At 49.0% G+C, this 22,616-nt stretch overlaps 1 protein-coding gene across 11 annotated transcripts in view; it reads right to left on the reverse strand.

Moving 5' to 3' along the window:
- ZFAT (zinc finger and AT-hook domain containing) overlaps window positions 1-22,616 on the reverse strand; it is a 248,322-nt gene that overhangs the window by 186,660 nt on the left and 39,046 nt on the right. For all 11 annotated transcript variants that reach the window (XR_011493397.1, XR_011493398.1, XM_070481648.1 and 8 more), the window contains one exon: window positions 15,855-16,106. Coding sequence is in view for 9 of the 11 variants with exons in the window: in XM_070481648.1 (XP_070337749.1) it covers window positions 15,855-16,106 (252 nt within the window). In the remaining 2 variants the exon portion in view is untranslated. The remainder of the gene's footprint in view (window positions 1-15,854; window positions 16,107-22,616) is intronic.

The following is a 22,616-nucleotide window of genomic DNA, read 5'->3' on the forward strand; positions in this document are numbered from 1 at the left end:
GGGAAAGGTGCTCGGCTTAAAAGCAGCTCGTACATCACAGCACCTGAACACTGCCTCTAAACAACCACTTTCCTCCTACCCATCTCCCTCTGACAGGGCCCTGGTCCATCTGTGCTGAAGGCTGAGTGGAGGAAATAAAGGCTGGCACCTGCTCTGTGCACCCTCAGTCAAGTCCCCTAAGCAGCTAAAGGCCATTTGCTTCTAATCACTTTACGCAGATGAACAGCCCCACTTCAGTGCCCGCCTGCCCGCACTAAAGCACACTGACAGTCACTCGCACAGCTGGCAGTCCTGTGCAACAGACTGACGCTCCAGCCCTCTGCATCCAGGCCAGGCGTTTAAAATCCCGTTACGGCTTATCAACGGCAAGCCCAGGTCTTCCGCTCTGCAGCCACGCTCCTTGCTATGAAGAGGCAATTCTTGGAAAGCAAAGACGGGTAAATGTCTCTCTTCCCTGAAGTGAGACAGACTACACTCTCTGGCAATAAACAAGGCTGGCTAAAAGTGGGCCTTCTGTGATGGCAGACTACAGACAGTCAGAGAACCCCAGCTGACATCCAGGCCCCCAAGCTGATGCCAAAGGGGAATCGGGGATAATTTATTCACCCTCGTTTCAGAGAATGCCCAGTGGGCCTATGCCAAGAGCCTGACAAGGAATGGCTGGCGATTCAATGTCTTTTAATAAACGCATCCAGTGTGGAAAATAAAGACACTGATGGGAGCCGAAGGAAGGGAGTACCTGGGTAACCTCCAAGTCTTCTAGATCCTATCTTCAGGATGAACCATCTTCCAAATATCCTGCTTCATGTATATACACGTGCTAATTACACAATTAATTGCAAGGTAGTATTTTGTCCTCAAGTTGTATTAAATATCTAAAATATCTTCACTGAACTCTCGAAAAGGCTCTTTATCCCACAGAAAACAGGGTGTAATTTTAGTGAGATCAATAGCTGAAATCTGTCTGAGATGCTCAGAAGGCAGAATAGAATGGATGCCATCAAACCCAACAAGGTCTTCGTGGCCCTACCCTGGGGGGCCAGCCAGGTCACAGGAAGGACCAGTGTTAATCTCATCAGCAACGCTGGGTTTCAGACTGAAACACTTGACAGTGGTCTACACCTGTCCAGTATTTTCCTTAAGTCGATACTCATGAGACGAAGATAAACTATACCACCGTAATAACACTACCTTATCCTCTGAGCGGTACAGTACAGTTTGCAAAGCACGTTCGTGAGCATTAACTAGCACCTGTGACTCTACTATCATATGCACAGTGTGCCTTTTTTACCAATCTTTTCATGTTTCATTTTTCTCTCCAAGGCTCTTACAAATGTACTCTTCCAGAATACAAGGCCCTCAGCTGAACGGCCCTTGTCCATCAAATTGCACATCATGCTGCGTCACTGGTGGTCTGAATCTGATCTGATCGTCACTGCATTGGGATGGCAGTTTTCAAACGTTTTTTTAGCAGCAGGACCTTTTTCAAATGAAGTCTTTAAGCAATTTCAATATAAACCATCAATAAAAGGGCGTGACTTCTCTGGTTAAAGTGGGTGGGTCCGTGCCAGCCTCTTCCTCGCCGCCCCGCTCACTGACCTCTCTACCCCTCCATCTTCGGCTTTAGGTGCCTCTGAAGAGTCCTGGAAACAGCTGGAGGACTACTGGATGAGGATGCCCGAGGGGCTGTGTCAGATACCACTTTAACTACCTTGAATGGCCTTGGTAGCGGGGAGGGCGTGTGAGCTAAAACCCAGCCTCTGCCTTCCCGTTGGATCAACTGGGAACTCTAAATAAATGTATGGTCCGCATCCACAGAATGAGCCACTGTGAGGTTCAAGTGAGGGCATCGCAGAGTCCCCTCACACGGTGAAGTGCACACAGTCGCCCTGGGACGCGTTTGCTGAATGTGGGGCTGATGACTTCACGCCTAAAGATGCATCTGCGTGTGCAGCTCAGGTCTGGGGCTGGAACCACCACTTCCTGACAGTTCCTTTTGGTTTGTGCTGATAAAGGAGCAAGGCAGCTGAGTGCATGCCTGTTTTGCCGAGTCACTGCCGTTCTGGGAACTATAACTTTTAATTTCTTGATATCTGTGCATTATTGCTCTTGAACCCCAGCACATTAACATAATGCTTTATATTTTATTTCCTTTGAAAAGATAGCATTTAAAAAAGCCTAGAGACCGTGCAATGTGGAATGCAAAAAAAAAAAAAAAAGACCTGTGCAATGTGGAAGCAGATAGTCACGGGTGGGTGCACAGGCCCCGCAGTATGGTTCCCCCACTCCTCCAGCAGTGCTGGGAGCCCTCACACTCGGGGAGGTGCTCTGACTACAAAACTGGGGGCAGCGTTGCTTAAGAGGCAGAGACCAAGCACATGTCCCATTTTAAGGGTAATGAGTAAAAATCCAGTGTCCCCAGTGTTCTAGGAAGGTCCGTCTGCCCCTCCATGTCCACCTTCCATCCCTGTCCGACCAGCTCCCAGAGGCTCCCAGGGTCACATACGAGCTCCACTGCCCCCTGGGTTTCCACTGGGTCTGGCCACTGGAGGCACCAACAGGAGATGGGAAGGAGCAGAGTAGGGGTGGGTGTTCATTCTCTGGGTTGGGCTCCCTCCTTGCCCAGTCACCTCAGGTTGACTTCATCCTCTCCTAAAGGCCACAGTGCTCTCCCTTGGAGTGCAGGTGACCACTCTCCCCTCCTGCCTCTATACCTAGGGTGATAACACCTGCCACTCCCATTCCTCCAGGACCTAAACTTGCCCACACCTTTACAAATAATCCCTTTAGTAAACTCTGAAGCTGCCAATTTGAGTGTGCCATCTGCACGCTGCCAGCACCATGCAGCCATCCTTCCAGGCTTCTCTAGATGACTCCTCTTCCCATCCCCAATCTCACTGGGTTTCCTCCCATTTCAAGCATCTCCCACTGACATGGCTCCTGCTCAGGTCAGCACGAAGCACATTCTCAAGACCAATGGACTCTTTATCCCAGCTTAGTCTCACTTAATTCTCCACATCACTTACCGTTGCTGACCCCATCCTCCTCCCCCGGACAGGCAGCCTTCCTGCTTCCCCAGCCCTCTGCATGCTCAGCAGCAGGGTGCTCAGGAGGCCGCCCTTGCTGTTTTGTTCTTCCTCTTCCATCCAGTCCCCTGAAGACCATCCACTCATGCCCTCATCTGCCGAGGGCTCGAGCCCAGTCCTCCTGCCAGCTCCATGCCCAGGTGGATAACATCCCCTTGGACAACCACAGCCCACCAAACTCAACATGTGACCAGAACTAACTCATTCTCTTTCCCCTAGAACCTGCTTCTCCCTTGGGATCTTAAGATTAGCAGGGGCCATCCTCCAGTCTAGCACCCAAGCCAAAGCCTAGGCCGCCCCCCACTTGCTCCTTCTAGCTTCCTGCCCACTCCAACCTCTGCCCAGGTCCTGGGAATCATACTTCCTCAGCAGCTCTAGAACAGCTCCATCCTTCCACCCCCACTGCCACTGCTGAATTCAGATTCCGTAGACCCTCAACTGGACCACGGCGCCAACCTCCGACGCCATCTCCACACTGACCACATGTGGCCAGGGGGCTCCTCTGGGACTTAACACACGCTATTCCCTCTGCCAGTGCCGGCATTCTGCATCTCTTCCCCTCTTCTCCCTGTCCTCACCTCCACTCCCACCCCCACTCTTCAGAATACAAGCCCTCGTGGCCTTCAAACCTCCCTGACAGCCGCCCTGCTCTGCCAGGCTGCTTCCGAAGCACCTTCTCTGAGCTCCCTTAACATCCTGTGTAAGCTCTACAGGTGCTCATCACACGTACCCTGAAGTGTCAGCGTCACATTCTGCCCAGCCCACTGAGCTCTGAGCGACTTTACTGCGCGCACCTCTGTCTGCTTGAGATCACGAGCCAGCAACCACCACGTGCCTGGTTAATGAATGCCCTGCAGCAGGGGTTCAAAAATATCCCCATTTTTCTCAGCCCCTAACCACACATGCACACGCACGCACGTGCATGCACACTCACACACACACCCTTAACTCTGAGGAGCTTCTCTGACCTTGTTAAGAAAAATAAAGGCCGTCTGATACAAAATCTCTCAAGAAGGTTCCTTTTACCTCAAAATCTCCCGGCTCCTTGCTCACCGTCCCCTCCTCTCCTAGAGGAGCTCCTTCGGGAGGGACGTTGCTCCATGCCCCAACCCCACACTCCTAGCTGGTGGGATCTGTCTGTGTTTTTACCCTTGAATTCCCCACAGGACTTCACAGAGCCCCTTCACGTAATAACATTCGAACAAGGCAGGTTGACTCGCAACAGGCAGAGGAAGAGTTAACCGTACATGCAGTCACACATTTGTAGAAATTAGTTCATACGCGTTCATCTATAATTAACACTGCACTAATATTCTAAAGTACCTATTCCAAATTGCCCAAGAACTAATTAAATCTCAGAACACCCCAGAGAGTCAAGTGTTATCAGCCACATGAATAAAAGGCCCAGAACGGTTGTCAGAACAGCAGACTGATAAGGGATTATGTTCTGGGACTCTGCCACCAATTCATTCCACACTGCTAATACAGCAGTTTAAGAAACTTATTAGCCTGCGATAATTCTATCTAACCTGCTGAATATGCCTCACTCTTGATTCCCTCTTCCCTCAGGCTTTCTCACATCTTCCTGTCTCTCTTGCTTTGAGGAAAGACCAGGAGAGCATCTGCTTCCAGCGCTGTGTCCCCACAGAGAGACAACTATGATTTTCATAAGCACATGACAGACAGGACTCCCATTCTCACCACACACTAACTGCAGTGAACTACCCAGCATTCCTCAAATGCACCCGCGTCCTGGCACCTGCAGGCTTTCGCGTGAACCATTATGAGGGAAACGCCTACCCAGTGTTCTCCCTGCCTCCACAATGCCAAGTCACCCTCAGAGATGGAGTTCACAGCCCCCTCTTCAGGAAGCCCTCCAGGATGCACCCCTGGGACGTGTGGTCCTGCCCTGCCTCCTCTGCACTGAGTTCACCCCTTCAACACCTTTTATTTATTCACATCTCTGTCCTCCTCCCCAGGCAATCAGCTGCTCAGGGGAAGAGACTCATCTTACTCCACTTTGATCCCCAAAGTCTGGCTTGGGGCCCAACAACAGCACAAACCCAGTAAGCAGGAGGAAAAGGGGAAGAGAGTCTGCCCACCGAAGGGACCTCACTCAGCTCTCTGTTTTAGCCAGCCCCTGGGCTACCTGGGAACGCCAGGCACGGCAGTAAGTCTGGCTTTAAAGGTTGCCAGACCATGAGGCCATGGGCCGTCCATTCCAGCGCTCGGCAATCACACGTTGTCACGGTGAGAGAGGGCACTCCTCTCAAAACAGGGGTCGTAACGCACAGCAGCTACTTGTCTTGGGGAACGGCCCACTGCGTCACGGCTCCATCAGACCCCATCCGGCCCCTCACACAGGACCCAGCAGGCAGCCCAGTAACTCCAGATGGAAAATGCACTGGGGCTGCTCCCTCTGCCTCCTGCACCCGCAGAGCAGGCTTCCACAGCACGGCCCACGCTGGCCTCCAGGGTGCTGAACAAGGACGTCTTGCTCCAAAAGCCCTGGTGAAAGGCCTGCCGGGGTGGGATTTTGTTAGTTCCTCCTCTCCCCTCCCGCCCTCTCCCAGCAGGGAAAAAGGCATGGAGTGCCCCTGGTTACCTCAGAGTCACAGCAAGCCAGCAGTGGGGAGAGCGAGGCACACAGGGCCAGCTCCGTTTCTGACTTACATCACATGTCCCACGTTGGAAGACAACCACCAAGAAAACTGGAGGTTTTCCTTCAGGTGACGCTCGGCTGGGCTAGGGTGGAGATTCGGAGGACGAGCATCCAGAAGAGGGCTGGATCCACGTGACAAGAGCTTGAGCTCAGAAGTCTAAGGGACCTAGATTCATGCAATCACTAGCTCCCCTTGGGCAACTTCCTTCACCTAGCAGAGCCTCTGCTTTTCCCTCTAAGGGACGAGATGGCAGCCCTACCCTGGTGTCCGGCAGGAGGGTCAGAACGGACGCTCAGTGCCCTGACAGCAGCTGGCACAGGTGGGCGCATCCTCATCACTGTGGAGCCCACCTGGGGCCACTGAACATTACAGTCCCACTGACCCTGTCTGGGATTCTATAGACCTATGGCAAGTTCTGGACCAGCTCACCTCTGGAGATTTTGAAAGCATGTGTACACACACGTGTAAAACTTAGCAGCCTGGCTCACACCCAGAGCTTGCTCATCCAGTGCCCATCTCTGGGGCCCACTGGAACTCACCATGGGCTCAAGGCGCTTTCTTCCCTCCCTAAACAACTCTGATATCAACTCCCTAAACAACTCTGATATTCAGATTATCTCTTATCTGAAGTTCACTGAAAGTATCAGAAGCCATTGGAATAATAAGGTCACACGCAGGTGTTGTCACTCAGCAGACGTTTCCCAGGGCTGCCTACAGTGCAGTGCTGGCCTTGAAGAATGGGAAAGATTTGGGACAAGGTGAGATCCCTCCACCCCAGGGAGGGGAGACCATGGGAGGACCATCAGCAGGAAAGTGACAGGTCATCTTTGCATTTGACACTGCTCTGTTAAGCGAGGGCTTAGGAGCAAGGCTAGGAGGGCAGCGACCAGTCCAAAGGCTGCTGCAGAGAGTCCCGTGAGAGGTGAGAAGGCCAGGCCTGGGCAGTGGGGAAGGTCGGGGAGGAGACTGGGAGGACGTCAGCAGAACCGGGTCACTGTGAGGTTTGGAAGTGAGGCAAAAGGAGGAATTAAAGACAACTCAGGTTTCTAGTTCAGATGACTGAGTAGGTACCTTTCACAAGTAATGCTCAAATACAGGTGAACAAAATGATGGCCGAAACTCCAAATGTGAGGACAGGGGAGAAGAAGAGAAGCAAAGCAACTACTGAGTCAAAAAATGAACGGAAGCCAGTATGGATGGCCAGACGGACAGTCAGCAACACAGACGTGGGGCCTCATCCATGTCACCTGACCCACTCCACACAGAAATGTAAATAGAAGTTACAAACTCACTGACTTCGGGGTTTCTGTCCACGACACGCTGTGCAGCCCTAGCTTCCACTCTCTGAGGGTCCATGGGTCCCTCAGCAGACACTCCCTGAGCAGGTCCGCGCGCCAGGCACTGCTCCAGACAGCAGAGATGGAGCAGTGACATGAGATCCCACACAAAGTAAGTGACCTGGCACGTTTACCTTGCTCCAAATCCACCAAGGATTAGAATTTGGCCCTGGATTTTGGCAAAGAAAAGGGAGAGATAAACGATTCTATGCCATCTGCAGGGTGCCAGGCCCTGGTGAAAGTCTGGGGTCCTACCTGCTGAGCTATCAGCTTGGGGGGAGACAAACACACAAACTGACCATTCCCACACAAGACGCACGGCGCAGTGAGAGAGCCCGGGCTGAGGCGGGTGGAGGCTGAGAACACGGAAGGGCACACTGAGCCGAGCCTGAGAGACGGGAATGCGGCTGGCATGTGAAGATGGGCAGGAGTCTGCTGGCACAGGAGAGGGTTCGGGCATCCCACAGCACGTGTGCAAAGGAAGAGAGACTGAGGGGCCCACAGCTGGGCTCAGGGGCTGCAGGTGGGTGGAGTGATTCAGAGGGCGTTCCAAACAAAAGAACAACGTACAAGAGACCAAGAGAGCACTGGGTACTGGGTCTCCGGAAGTTCATTACAGAGTCGTAGGTGGGCAATGTGGGAGGGGGTAAGAAATCAGGGTACAGGGCTGGGGGGCAGCAGCCAGGTCACACATAAACGACCTAGCAGGGACTGTCTCTGCACAGCAGTGGGTGGCATGGTGGCCGCCTTCAGGGGCGGGACGGGACCAGTTTGCACTTCAGAAAGATGGTCCTAATGGCAGGGACAGCAGAGGTTTCCAAAACAGAGGGCACACAGCCAGGGGATGCCTAACACAATCCACCGAAATTCGAGAAGAAAACAGAATTCCTCTTTCCTTTCTTACCTTATCCTTCTGAAACTTGTATTTTATGTATGTTTTATAACGTCTATAACATACTAATATAGCAGTATATGTATCTGAGTCAGAATGCCTGCGTCCCATCCCAGGTCCAGCACCTGCTGCTGTGAGACACTGGAGAGGATGCCTGCCTCGGTGTCCTCCTCTGTGAAGTGGGAATAAAAACAGTAACTACCTACAAGGGTTTTTATGGAGAAGAAATGAATTAATATTTGCAAGACACTCAGAATAGTGGCAGGCCCATGGTAAAAACTCTATAGATGCTTATTAAATTTAGAAAATGCAACTCGTTAGTAAATAAATGAATATTTATTGGGATATGTCTGCAAATCACTGGTGTGGACAGAGTGTGGACTGGAGTGTAAGAGCAGACTGGAGGTGTTACAAGAGGGCACATAAGAGATGATGGGGCCTGACCCAGAAGAATGACAGCAGGGATGGAGACAAGCATCGGAGAGATATTTAGCAGAAGTCAGTGACTGCAGTAAGTGACCAAATGTGACAGGTGAGGGACAAGTCTCTGACTGAGCCATCTGGATGGTGGGGCCAGCTCCCAAAATGGAACATGGGAGTACGGTTTATAAGGAGCTAGACAGTGAGTTCAGTACTGAGTGTGGCATGGCGCTTAAACTGCTCATGGGGCACCCCGACTGAAATGCAGGTCTCGGGCTCCAGAGAGGGTCGGGCAAGGAGGGTATCCACAGACCACCAGAACACAGCTGGTGGGGGAATCCACGGAAACGGATCCACCAGTAGTCACTGGTGAGTCACCAAACATCTCCAGGTCTCCCCAACCCTGGGCACACAGCAGGGTCGCACTTCCTGGCCCCGTAAAGTCGGATGGGGCCATGACATCAGTTCTGGCCAACAAACGGCAAGGGCAGAAATGAAAGATGTCACTCTGGGCCAAGGTGAAACATCCAGGGCTCTCTCCCCCCTTGCACGGTGACCAGCTATATCCAGGACAGTGGCTGCTCTCCCGTGGGCTCCTGAGTGAGCAGAGCTACCTGAGCACCTGCAGTGGACGTGCGGTAGGAACAAGAAGGGAAGCTTGGAAACGTTAGGCACTGCGATTGGGGTGGCTTGCTATCAGGGTGTAACCTGGCTACACTGACTGAGAGAATCAGCAACAGTTAGCTGACAAGCAGAAGAGGAGGAGCTCACAAAGCAGGCGGGGCAGGAGCGGGAGAGGTAGAAGAGAGGCGGGGCAAGAGCGAGGTCATAGAAACGGAGTATTAACTGTGTCAGGACAAATCCCCACGTTTCTGAGCACGAGGAAGACTGAGTCCTCAGAGACCACTGCATGAGTTGACCGCCAGGTTTCCACTCACTGGACTAGTGCAGAGGGAAAAGGAGGGTTGACAAGGCAGCAGAAAGAAACAGATGTTACCATTATCCATCTTGCCACAGAGAAAAAAGTTATATCCAGAGACCAACCCGGCACTACCCTTCCACCTGGAAATTTTCAAGCACGACTCACTCAAAACAGTTTTCAGTCACGGCAGCTATCAAGTCAGCTGTTTTGCTAACACGAATCTGCGAGATGGCACTTAACTGTTGTTGAAAAAAATCTTCATGAAGATTATAGGTGCATCTTAAGTAAGATCTTAAAAGAAATGCCGTGTCTTCCTTAGGAAGGATTTAACAAGAATGAGATCAAATTTTTGCCACTCCCCTTATATAAAATGACCCCAGAAATAACAAGCTTTGAAAGGTTCATAAGTCACTTTTTTAAAGTTGACATATTGATTTCTGTAGGCTGCAAAATGTCTTTCAAAAACACCAGCTGTTCCGCATAATGGCATTAAAAAAAAATCTCTTTCCCTGGTTTCTTTTACTATTCAAAGGCAGAATACAATAAATAAATGTTGAACACTTATCAAAAGTGTTATTTTAACTTGCCATGGTTTGGTATGGGGAAAAAGCTTATTTTGTTTTCTTCTAATTGCTTTAACAAGCTAAAGAGTCAAGGTCAATTGTTTGAAACGTCACTAAACTGCTCTTCACAGAGCGTGTATTACAACAATTATGCTGGAATTTTCCAAACTGTAATACTGTGCTTGGCAAACCAGGGAACGTGGAGCAACCACACGGACGTCAGCCACAAGGCAGCTGGGTAGAAGGTCATTTCTGCATATTTTAGAGGCTCCTACAGTAGCCAGGAAGGGAAAAACACCCAAAGCTTCTACCTTTCCATTTGGTATTTGTTAAATTAAAGTCCATTTAAGTCATTCAAATCAATGGAACACGAGGCCCTTTTCTATACAGCTCATTACTGGAGGAAGCTGATAATCTTATTGGAAATGACTGTGCCTGTCTGCCACTGCAGAAGAGCCTAATTAATTACAGAGGAGAAAACAAACATTGGGACCACACGGGGTGGCACTTTCATTTCTTATAGATTAGAGAAAAAGCTGACGGGGGACACTGAAATGAACAAAATCAACTTCCACAAAATAGAAATCAGACCGGTTTTAAGACACAAACGTGGTAGAGCGGGCTGGGCCACAGGGCAGGGGTAGGGAGACATGGAATGGTACCCTGGCCCCACCTCAGACAAGTTGTGTGACCCTGGATAATCATCATTTCTGCATCTCGACTTCCTCAATTATAAAATTATGAAATTGGGGCTAAAAATGGGGTTCTCCAAAGTCAATCTTAAAAGATCACATACTGCGTGATTATTGATACAACACTCTGGAAATGACAAAATTACAGAATGGGAGAACAGACCCGTGGTTGCCGGGGGTGGGTTGGGGGTGACTAGGAAGCGGGAGCAGCGGGGAGATCTCTGTGGCGATGGAACATTTCAGTCTCCGGACTGTGGTGGCGGCTGCACAAATCTACACGTGCGATAAGGGACAGCACTACACACATGCCCACACATGCCCTCTCGCTGTCGACATCCTGATTTCCATATCCTGCTACTGTTACGTAAGACGCACCCATTGGGGGAAAAGGGGCAAAGGGCACGAGACCTCCCTACACGATCTTTGCACCTTCCTGTGAATCCATAACTATTTTCAAAATACGAAGTTTTACTTTTTAAAGGGTTTCTTAGACTTTGAACCAGACCCTTACTATTTTCTCTGTGGACATTATGATTTGAAATATTTTATCTACCAAATTGCATGTACTAAGATAACTCCTTTGCCCACATTTATTGATCAAATGTATAGAACTGTCTTACTTTACAACTTTCACAAAGATACAATTTCCAGATGGATCAAAGATATAGGTAAAAAATGAAACCATATAAATAATAGAAAAATACAGAGAAGCATGATTTTTATTATTTTGGGGTAGAGGTAAGTGTGCTAAGCTAAGATAAAAAGGGAAGGAAACTTAAAAGGAACATTTGACAGCAGTGGCAATACAGATATTTAAAACTCTAGTAAAATACAAAAGAAAAAAAGCAAATCTACAAATTCAATTAAAAGACAAATGATCAACTGTGGAAAATATTTTCAGCATATGTGGCAATCTCACGGCACAAGGAGTAAAGGGGATGAATGAGGAACACTCCAAACCACACACAGAAAAATCCCTAGAAATCTGTAACAAGACGAACCCCTAGTGAGCAAGGAGATGCAAATTAAAATAAGTAAAGAACACCATTCATGTAAGAGCTTGGCAACCTGACACATCCCAGGATAAAGGGAGATATGAGGACACAGCCAATATCAGAAAAATAATTGACAGATAGCAACGACGGGGTAGTCTGACAACACAAGCATGTGTCAAAATATAAAATACACCTATTAACCCAGGAATGACACTACTAGGTATTTACCTAAGGTCATAATGGCATAAGCGCAAATATAATAATAATAAAACTAAAATGCACGCTCAAGACCGTTTACCTGTTTGGGTTTTTTTAAATCAGGGAGAATCATTAAAAACAATCCTCGACTTCAATCAACAGGAAACCAGTGAAGGAAACTTTATGGCCCATACGTAGAATGAAATGTCACGTGGCCTTTAAAAATGACAGAAGTCTACATTTACTGACTCTTTTTGGTCAGGAAGCATAGCACAGCAGTCAAGACCACAGACTCTACAGCCAGACAGTGGTTGGTTCGGAGTCCAGCTCCACCACCTACAGGCTGTGTGACCTAAGCAAACTCCTCAGCCTCTCTGTGCCTTAGTTTCCTCTTCTGCAAAATGAGACTAATCACAGTGCCTACTTCTTAAGGCTGCTACAAAAATTAAATGAGCTAATAGTTGCAAAATGCTGAGAAGAGAATCTGCAACACAGAAAGTGTTACAAAACAGCTTGTTAAATAAAAAAGATGGACATGAGAAATGTATCTGCTACATTAGTGAGTGAACAAAGATCATGGAACATTGCAGAGGACCCCATTTCTGAAAACCGTCTGTGTGTGCACACGGAAGGAAGCAGGATCTCTCTTCTCTCTTTTCTACAGTATAATAGTCATTATACCCTGGCAGTGAAATTCTGGGTTATTTTTACTTTTTTCTTAGTATTTTCTATATCATTACAGGTATTAAAAAAGAAAATAAACTGGGGCCAGCCTGGTGGTGCAGCGGTTCAGTTCATGCTCTCCGCTTCGGCAGCCCAGGGTTCGCTGGTTTGGGTCCTGGGTGTGGACCTATGCACTGCTTATCAAGCCATGCTGTGGCAGGCATCCCATGTATAAAGTAAGGGAAGATGGGCACAGATGTTAGCTCAGGCCCAATCTTCCTCAAAAGAAAAGAAAGAAAGAAAAGAAAACAAACAAAAATGATAATATCCAACAGGCACTCTCAGACACTTTTGGAACCGAAAGTAGTGTTAGCTTCCTGGGGAGAATTTTGCAATATGTAAGATACTTCTGACCCAAGAGTTTCACTTCAGAAATTTACCTTATAAAAATAATACAGGTCCACACACACACACACATATATATATGTATACCCACATACACACACATATATACACACACATAACACATACACATATGTACCCACATATGTACACATACAGGAATATTTATTAAAGCAATATTTATAACAGCAAAAATTGGAAATAACCTAAATTTCATCAGTTGTACCATGGTTGATACGAACAACGGAATATTATTCAGCATGGAAAAATGATGCCACAGAGCTCCACGGAAAGATCCTTTGGGTAGGGGCCTTGATACCCAGGTGAGGCACTGGCACTTCCCTACCAGGGGTAGACACTGAAGAACTGTGTTTCAGGAAGAAAACCCTGTGGGCAGTGCAGACTGAGGAACCTCTACCAGCATGACTGAACTTCTCAGGCAGCTACCACGTGAGATCCAGGCCTGAGGTCTGGAGGAAGAAGAAGCAGGAACGTTTTGCAAAACAGCCAAATCCCTAACGTCTAACCAAAATCGTGCAGAAAGCCCAGGAGTCTCTCAGAAGGAGCCTGGCAGGAATCCTGTGAAGGCACAAAAACCACACTGATGCTCACGAAGACAGCGCTGCGTGATCAGAGACTCAGATGCTCAGGACTCAGGGAGGGACAAACAGCCGCCCTGATGGCTGGAGCCGGCCCCTCTGATCAAAACGCAACCACCCTCAACTATCTGTGCAAGAAAACGAGAGTGACGGGATGTGTGCATGTGTGTGTTTGTGTGTGAGAGAGAGAGAAGGAGCAAGAGAGTGAGGGAGAACGACTCCCTTCCGGGTCCCGTGGTTAACAAACCCACTGGAACTTAGGGCTGCAGGGGACGTATGTTCTAATTCTGCCTCCCCCAACCATTTCATTTCTAAAATGAACTTTATTTGCCAAAAGGCCATTAGGCTCTGAAATCAGATGTCGGCTCCTCTGAAGTCACACCCCCCCTGCCTCCCTGCCTCTCGCCACGATTGCTCCCGCTCGGGACGGAGACAGCTGCCCTCCCGCTGACTTGGCTTGTGTGAACCCTCGCCCACTCTCTGCACTAGCTCATGCAGTCTAGTAAGGGTTCACACAGTCATCTGGCGAGGAGTTCTTCCAAGGCAAGAACTGCAGTTTATACTCTCTTCAATTTGCACAGATGTTGACACTGAGCCTTGGCCACCAACCTAGATGCCTGGTAAATACTGGGTGACAGATTACTCAATAATTCACCCAATCTGTGCTGGGATTTTGCACCCCAAGGATCTTGTTTCACTGCTGGGAGATGATATAGAAAGGACTTCAGAACCGGGGTTCAAAGGCCAGGTTCCCTTGCTCATTAAAGGACCCTGGACAAACTGCTTAATTTCTCAGTGTCTGCATGCCCTTATCCATGAAAAAGGAAGGATGGCAACAGTCCTGTTTCCATATCGCTATGAATAACAGGAACAGCTAACATTTACTGGGCGCTTTTGATACGGTAGGTACTATTCTAGGCACTTGTCAAGTCCTGCCTCATTTAATCCTCAAAGCAACCATATGAGATAGTACTCTTTCTTATTCCCACTTTACAGATGAGGAAACTGAGGGAGAAAGAAGTCAGTAAGTGCTGGAGCTGGTGGGATTCAAACCCAGTCAGCCATACTCCAGAGCCTATGTTCTTAACCAGAACTGTCTCCCACATAACATGCTTAGCACGGTACAAAGCTTCTTAAATTCTTAGGTATAGTTTGAAGATTTCAAAAATGGTGCAAGAGGGGCCAGCCCCATGGCCTAATGGTTAAGTTCAGCACGTTCCGCTTCAGCAGCTCAGGTTCAGTTCCCGGACGTGGACCTATACCACTTGTTGGTGGCCATTCTGTGGCAGCAACCCACATGCATAACAGAGGAAGACTGGCACAGATGTTAGTTCAGGGTGAATCTTCCTCAGCACAAAAAAAAAAAAAAAAAAAGTGGTGCAAGAACAGAACCTACAGGAGAGGTCCTCACCTCTCCAGTACAGTTTGGCTGTTTGAGTCCTCCTAGGAGGTCATCTATGAGATACACTAACCACAGCGACTTCATCCTGGCTCACAGTCACAGCCCTTCTATCTCTTTCAGAAGCTGCTTCAGAGGTGAAGCTCAGCCAAGAACTTATGTGGAGGGAACACTCAATATTCTTTATTTTCTTCAAGAAAACCTGCCACAATCTAGTCCTCAGCCACTGCTGGCTCATCAAGGTCCCTCACAGGTGCCATGAGCATCCTAAGGTCCACACTTCTGCTCACACAGCCCCACCCATCTATTAATACATCCTGTTTCCCTTAAAACAAATACCGGGGTTGGCCCTACGGCATAGTAGTTAAGTCCAGCATGCTCTGCTTCAGCAGCCCAGGTTCATGGGTTTGGATCCCAGGCATGGACCTACACCACTCATCAGCCATGCTGTGGCAGTGAGCCACATGAAAAGTAGAGGAAGACTTGCACAGACGTTAGCTCAGAGCGAATCTTCCTCGGGGGAAAAAAAGGAGGGGAAGATTGGACATAGATGTTACCTCAGAGTGAACCTTCCTCAGGAAAAAATAAACAAATCAATAAACCAAATGCCACCCAAAGGGTGACACCGGGCTCACTCCTGACTTCCAGCAGAACGCTGTCTCCTGCTGACCGTTTACTATCCTTTAACATTTCACGTTTTAAAATCTCATCATCCCGCCCAGAATGTAAGCTCCCCAAAGGCAGGGACTGTGTTTTCTCCTCTCTGGAACCAACCCCCAGAGCATCTGCTAAAGTACCCGGCGACTTGCACTCCACGGCCATCAACTACCAGAGGACACATTCGACTCAAAGCTTACTTACAGAAATAGTCAGAAATCATTACAAAAATATACACCTTTCCAGATGGGTGAGACCTGTATAAATATGTGTATTTCCAAGAAAGAACGGAACCACTAGAAACCGAGACGGGCAGCTGCGTCTCCGTATGGGAAACGCACACGCTGGGCCCTCGGCAGCCTTTACCTGCTTCCCCGTCCTCCTCGCCCAGATTCAGCACGATGATGCAGATGTGCTTCCTCAGCTGCCGCATGTTGGAGAACTTCCGGCAGCACTTGCTGCACTCCAGGCTGCTGGGAGCCGGGCTGCTCCCCTCCTCGGGGGCCAGCGGGCTGTCCTCGCCCGGGCTGACGAGGCTTTCCGCCAGCTCCTCTTCGGCGCTGGACTTCTTCGTGGACCCCTTAGGCCTGCCTCTCTTCCTCTTCATGACGGAAAACTCTGTCAAGGAAACAGGAAGACACGGTGTGGTCACACGAGGTGACAATGTGGGGCAACTCCCAAGTGTGGGAATATGTTTGGTTTCGTGTTTTATTAAAAACAAAAAGCTTGAAGCAGTTCCAGAAATTAACAGCTGCAAACAATATCTTGAGTGCTAATATCTCTGCGTCTATATGCGAACGTAGAATCGATTTTGTAATATTCTGATTTTAAAGTATCATTTTATCAGAACCTTTGCAGATTCTTCTTTTGTAAAGTGGAGAGAATTTTAAGTTGTGACCGTTGGCCTCCAGTTCGCAAATCATGCTTCTCGTTAACCAGCATCTCTGCTTAAATCCAGTTCGCAGGAACTGCTTACGGACGTCTTTACAAAGGCTGCTCAAAGGCTGCTTAGCTTTTCATGCTCTTAATGAGTTACACAACTATTCAGATTATTTCAAGGCATCATAATTATTAGAGGCAAATTGTTCTGATGAAAAAGAGAAAAATAATTACAATCTAAAGCTGCAAATTATAGGACTGAAGACGATAACAATATTTTTCAAGTTTCCTAGTGACCTCGTGATTTTAAATGTCACGATCAGAGCTCCTTGAGAGCAAGTTTCTGCTTAATTAGCCTTCATTTTTAAGGCACTCATCTCCAGAATGAAGGTGGGAATTAAAAGGGGTGAGCAGGGTCAGGAGCATGGCGCTGTCGTGTGAAGGTGGAGTGGCATGGCCTCAGGTGACGTGACTTGAGAGGAACCCCAAGAGAGGCCAGGGAGGGAGCCGGCACAGCCTAGCCACCATCCCCAACGCCAGCGGCTGGTCTGGCTGAGGGATGGCATTTCGGCAGTCCTCGGAATCTGAACATCAGATAGGGTAGAGGAGGGGTCCTAGGTTCCAGCCCCATCTGGGGGGAACACTCATCTGCAGAATTATGATGTCTTAAGGTCCCTCCCTGCTCTCTAAGGCTACAGCCCTGCACAGGAAAGCATCAGCCACAACACCCACTGCGACTACTGTGACGAAGCTCTGGGTAGGTCACTTGTGCTCCCCAATCAGTCAAGCAGGCCACGGGCAGAGGAGGCAAGACGGTTCTGGAGCAGAGGTCTATAGGGAAAGAGCAGCATGACAACGTGGGTCCTGGACAAAGGAGTCTGCTTTGGCACAGGGGCCCCCAAGAACTCAGGGAGATGAGGCACCAAAATGGGGGAGGAGCTGGGAAAGAGGGGCCCTCATGGGAGCAGAGCTTCTGCCGAGCTCCGGTGCCAAGGGTGGGTCACCCTTGACTGAGAGATCCAAACCGGAGCCTTCCTCAGCCAGGGCGGCCAACACAGCCACTGCCTTTCCTCCACTTCCCCGGGTTTGGTGGGGACGGTGGGGGGACAGGAGAGGAAAAAGTACTTAACAACAGGAAGGCAAACGGAGAGACATCAGCTAAAACGAACAAGAGGCACGAGGCCCTTCAAGCCCTTTTCCTGCACTGGATGTCACCAAAGAGAACAAAAGCTGTGCTGACACAAGGCCCAGCCGATGTGTATGGAAGGCTGGAGGGGGAGGTAAGGAATGGAACATACAGAGTAAGGACAAATGGTTTACCTCAAAGTCATTAAAACTTCTCTCCTTATTATTCTTTACAACAGCATGTACTTGTACAACCTCCTGAAGCAGCAATTAGTAGTCAGAGAAACAGAATTAGTGGAGAGGCTATAAAACGCCCACCGCATGTCACGCCAGCTGAGCTGTGTGTTGCATAACAGTTTATGGAAGCCTGTGGCACCCTGGCCGAGAGGACAAGCGCTCCTCCGAAACGCTCCATGAGGAGAAGGAACTTTACCCAGGGAGAGGCCTGACCTCTGCCCTCGGAGCCTGGGGGTGACCTCTAGGTCCCCTGAATGATGGAAGCATCTGTTTGCGTGGGGACTCTGGCCGCTGCACAGTCTAACAGTGGGATTTATGACGGGGGCTCTGGAACACGTCACATCAGTTCTGACCTCCCGAGGGAATGGAGACTGGAGGTATTAGCCTGATCCTCCAGCAGGGGTGGAGACGGAAGGCCAGCCATGTGGGCAGGATGTCCTCGAGCCCCCATTAGAACTCTGGACACCAAAGGCTCGGGTGAGCGTCCCTGGTTGGAAATGCTGGAGTCCCATCATAGGACACAGCTGGAAGGAGGCAACACTGCCCACGCCTCCTCAGGGTTAGTGGGAGGACCGAGAGCTCCAAGTCCGGAACCTTCCCAGTCCCAGACCTCACCCGGGCATCTCTCCCTTCGTTTGTACCCTTTTTGTATAACAGGATTGTAATCATGAGTACAGCACTTTCCTGAGTTCTGTGAGTCACTCCAGCAAATGATCAAACCTGATGGAGTCCATGGGACCCCCAAAGTTGTAGCTAGATGGTCAGAAGTGGGGGTGGCCCTGGAAACCCCCAAATTTGTGGCTGGTGTCAGCAACCTTGGGCAGGCATAGCAGTGTTGTGGAGAACTGGGCACTTAAGTTGCTGAAGCAAACTCATTGCATCAGGGAACCCAGCATTTTCTGCACAGAGCATACGACAGCACCCACAGTGTCCACGGTGCAGGTGACACAGCACTTGCTGCACAGTAAGAGCACAGCACAGTCAGCCAGACACGGGAATTATCTGGGTGTCTCTCTTCCCAGAGACTGGGGATCCCTGGAGCACAGTCCTTGCCCTGATTATCTTTTATCCACCCCCAGCACCTCACCTGGTATCCTGCACAGCGGGCACCCAATAAATCTTGGTGAATTAAACTGACAAGCAGTGTGCAACCTAACCATCGAGGAAGAAACAGAAAATGGGCCCTGAAAGCTCTGGAAAGCCTCTAACACAACAGTGACAAAACTAATCTTACATCCTGCTCCATCCATAATTCAGATCCTCAAGACCAATTAGTTAGCTAAAAATGAAATATTCATAAATGAACTTGGAATAATTTAAGCACTGAAAACGAGTTGCTGCTGTCAACTACCCACATTTTATAGAAAAGCAAAGAATCTTGGAACTGGGCAGGGAAAACCTTGCACCCTCTAAATCCAAACATTTTAGCGGAGCTACCTCCAATTCCTCTTGCTCCTCCCTAAATTCCTCTATTCAGCCTGTCGCTGAACTCGATGGTGTTTGTTCCAAAGACGTCTGCCCAGTGAATTCCCTCTCCATTGTCGCGGCACCTTTGTCACCTAGACCCCCACACGGTCTCCAGATTCCAGTCTTCTGCTCCAGTCCTTCTCTGCCTCCATCTCTTGTCTCACGGGACATTCCCTACCTCTAGAACCTTCCATTATTCTGGATGACTTTGTCCCACAACTCTCAGACCTGGCTTTCTAGGCCCTTGATCATGTGGTTCAACCCTGAGTGCACACGAACACACACATACACACGTTTATTCTCACACACAGAGCCCACCCCCACTTTCTCAACTGCTGTGTATGATGTTCTAGACTTCCCTAAACACGCACAGATCCTCCCTGTCTCCATTTTCTTATCTGTACTCCTCCTCCTGCCTGTGACTACCTCCTGCATCCCCAGTCAGACCCCAAACCCCAACTCGAATCCTAACACTTCAGGCCCAGTTCAAATGTCGGTACCTCCTCTGTGAGGCCATCCCAGCTGATGAGAAGCTCAGCCGCCTGCTCAGCTTGTCTGGCATTCAGTGTGAGGCACACACGTGGCGTGCAGGCTCGCAGACCCATTTCCTGACTGTGTGTTTCTCTTTTTCCCCACCGTACAGTAAGCACACTGAGGTTTCAGCTGCCTTTTAATCCCCGGGTCCCACAGGGTCTCGAGCAGAGCTGATATGTAGTAGATACTTAATAAATAAACACATGTTGATCAGTTGCTTACTGACAGTGTTGAAATAAATTTCTAGGCCCAAGATGGAGCCGCTCCTGCCTGGCATACCATGTCAGCAAACTGACACTGAGGTGACTTGCATCCCTGTAAATGCTGTTTGACCAGAAATGCAGTCTACCAGTCCACCAATTTACTTCCTTCCTTGTTCCTTATTCTTTATCTCATAAAAGCTCCCTGCCTTCTGCCCCATTCCGCAGTTCTCCGAATGGAGACTGTCCACTTCATGACGTGTTAGCGTTTGTTTGTATCACCTAAATAGTCTTCTTTACTCGGTTTTTTTTAACAATAGGAAAAGAAGCATTTGGAAAACACGTCATTCCCTGTGTCCTAAGCTTTCCCACAGGAAGAAAGGGTGAGCCACAGCGCATCTCAACTCCATCCCAAGACCACAGTCTGGGGACAATTTCCTCACAGTCAGAGAACCAGCCTTGCAGATTCAGGGCCGAAAACTAGCAAGGGACAGAAAGAATCAGCCAAAGGGTTTTTAAATTCAGTCAAAAGATAACATGAGCATTATGGAAAAAATAGCTCAACATTATCAAAAATCTAATAGCATAAGCCCTTCATTTGTACTTCACTGGAGGCTGTGAAGCACGTTTCCAGCTATCACCTCATTTTATCTTCGTAAAAACCTTAAGAGATGGATGTAGCAAACGTAATTTCCTCAAGAGCAAAAGAAATGAAAGTCCCAGAGGTCTGGGGACTTGCACATCTCCCAGAGCTTGCTGAGCTAGGGTCCAGGTTTCCTTCTTCCCAGCCCAGATCTTTCTGCCGAGTCATGCAGCCCTCAGGTCAGGTGCTCGACAACGTTAATGGAGTCAACATGAGCAGTGCAGAGAATACCAGCTAGTTGTTAGGCCAATCTGAGTTCAAATCCCCCCGAGCCTCAGTTCCTAACATGAAAAATAAACACAAAACTGACTCTATTTTATAGAGTCACTATTAATAAAAGCAATCCATTCAAATGCTGAGCACCGTACTGTGGAGTTGATGGATAAAAGGCAACTGCTGACTACGATGGCCATAGTCACTAATACTCTGACTTGGACCACCTCCCTGCAGAACTATTAGCTTCCCAGCCAGTCCACTGTTAGATCATGCGATTCCTTAACGTACACACATTCTTGTTCATTACTGCACTTCTTCCCTGATATCTTCATTAGGAAATATTTCACACAGCAAGAAAGCCAATATGGAATCAGGGACACACAAATTTCATTATGCTCAAGACCAGAGATGGAGCCAGGCTTCCAGCGCTTGCCTGCAGCTCAATCTCTAGTCACACCAACTTGAGAATTTAGGAGCATCCGGAAACACAAACGTTGTTGGGCCCTGTCAATCTCCCTGACATTTATATCCATCCAGCGCAGGAAGCAATGGGGAAGCAATGAATTATTTACCAGAAATGAGGGAGCGGGAGCCTCTTAGGTTTACGGGAACACAGCATGCCCTTTGCAGGACAGACTACAGCCAGTCCTGTAGTGCCAGGCACCCAGCCTCCTCCCTGTGGCTTTATCAGCAATAATGTGGAAACGCCACATAAATAACAGCAACAACTAATAAACATTGAGCACGGACATCTCAGGGAGGGAAGCAGTAGTATATTCCCATCCTACAGAGGAGGACACTGAGCCTTAAGAAGATTAATCAATTTGCCCCAAGACACGGAACTGATAAGTGGCAGAGCCAGGATCTGAACCCAGATCTGTTTGCCTCAGGGTCAGTGAACGCCACTTCTGTCACGTCAGTTATCAGAGCACAGAAATGACACATTTCAACTGCTACTCTAAGTTCTGCAGGAAAACGATGCTAGTGTCACCCAACTACAAGCCTCAGCATGATCTGACTCCTGAACTGAACGACAGACGGGAATCGCGATGGCCACTAACTGCCTCGCGCGCTTACCGTGTACTAAGGCATTATGTATTAACATGCACTTGTCTCAGAATCTGTTTAAAAAAAAAGCCACTTATCTCCCTTTGACAGATGACAAAAGCTGCTTGCCTAAGCCACCAGGAGGGCGTCTGCAGCTGTGGTGCAGGCTGAGCCCCGTGGGAGGGACCACAGATGGCGGTGGTCACCAATCACTGGACCATGCCCCATGAGCCACGCTGAGCTCTCTGGCGCTGGTGGCATCAGCTCTGAGTGCCTTTCATGCACATTCACCCAGAAAGCCTGGTCCTAACTCATCAGCCCAGAATGGGGGTACCTTTTCATAATCTACACAAAAGCCCCCTACGTGCCACCTGCAGCCCTGGCAATCACATGAAAGCTCCAGGATTGAAACCTGAGTCAATATATTGAGTCCAAGATGGCTGCTCTTTCCACTACCCACACGCTGCCTACCAGAGTCAATTAGGGGGCTAAGGTTTCAGTGGTTACCAGAACAGTGAGCACAACACACTTACATACACTCCGAATGACTTTATTCATGATAAGGGCCCATAAGAGACAACACAGATATTGAAACTTGGATGCCAACCTCCCCTGGGCAGCCTCCTTTGACTCTCAAACCAGACGATGCGTCCCCCATCTTTAGCAGCCCATACTGAGTCCTGGAGAAGCACTTCCCTGCTGCACTGAAATAGCCTCTTTGCCTGACTGCCACCCAGCAGTCAGGGGGCAGAAGCAACAGGACAGGGCCTGGCTCTGCCC

The sequence above is a fragment of the Equus asinus genome, chromosome 12 (assembly GCF_041296235.1).
Source record: "Equus asinus isolate D_3611 breed Donkey chromosome 12, EquAss-T2T_v2, whole genome shotgun sequence".
NCBI classification, from domain to species: domain Eukaryota; kingdom Metazoa; phylum Chordata; class Mammalia; order Perissodactyla; family Equidae; genus Equus; species Equus asinus.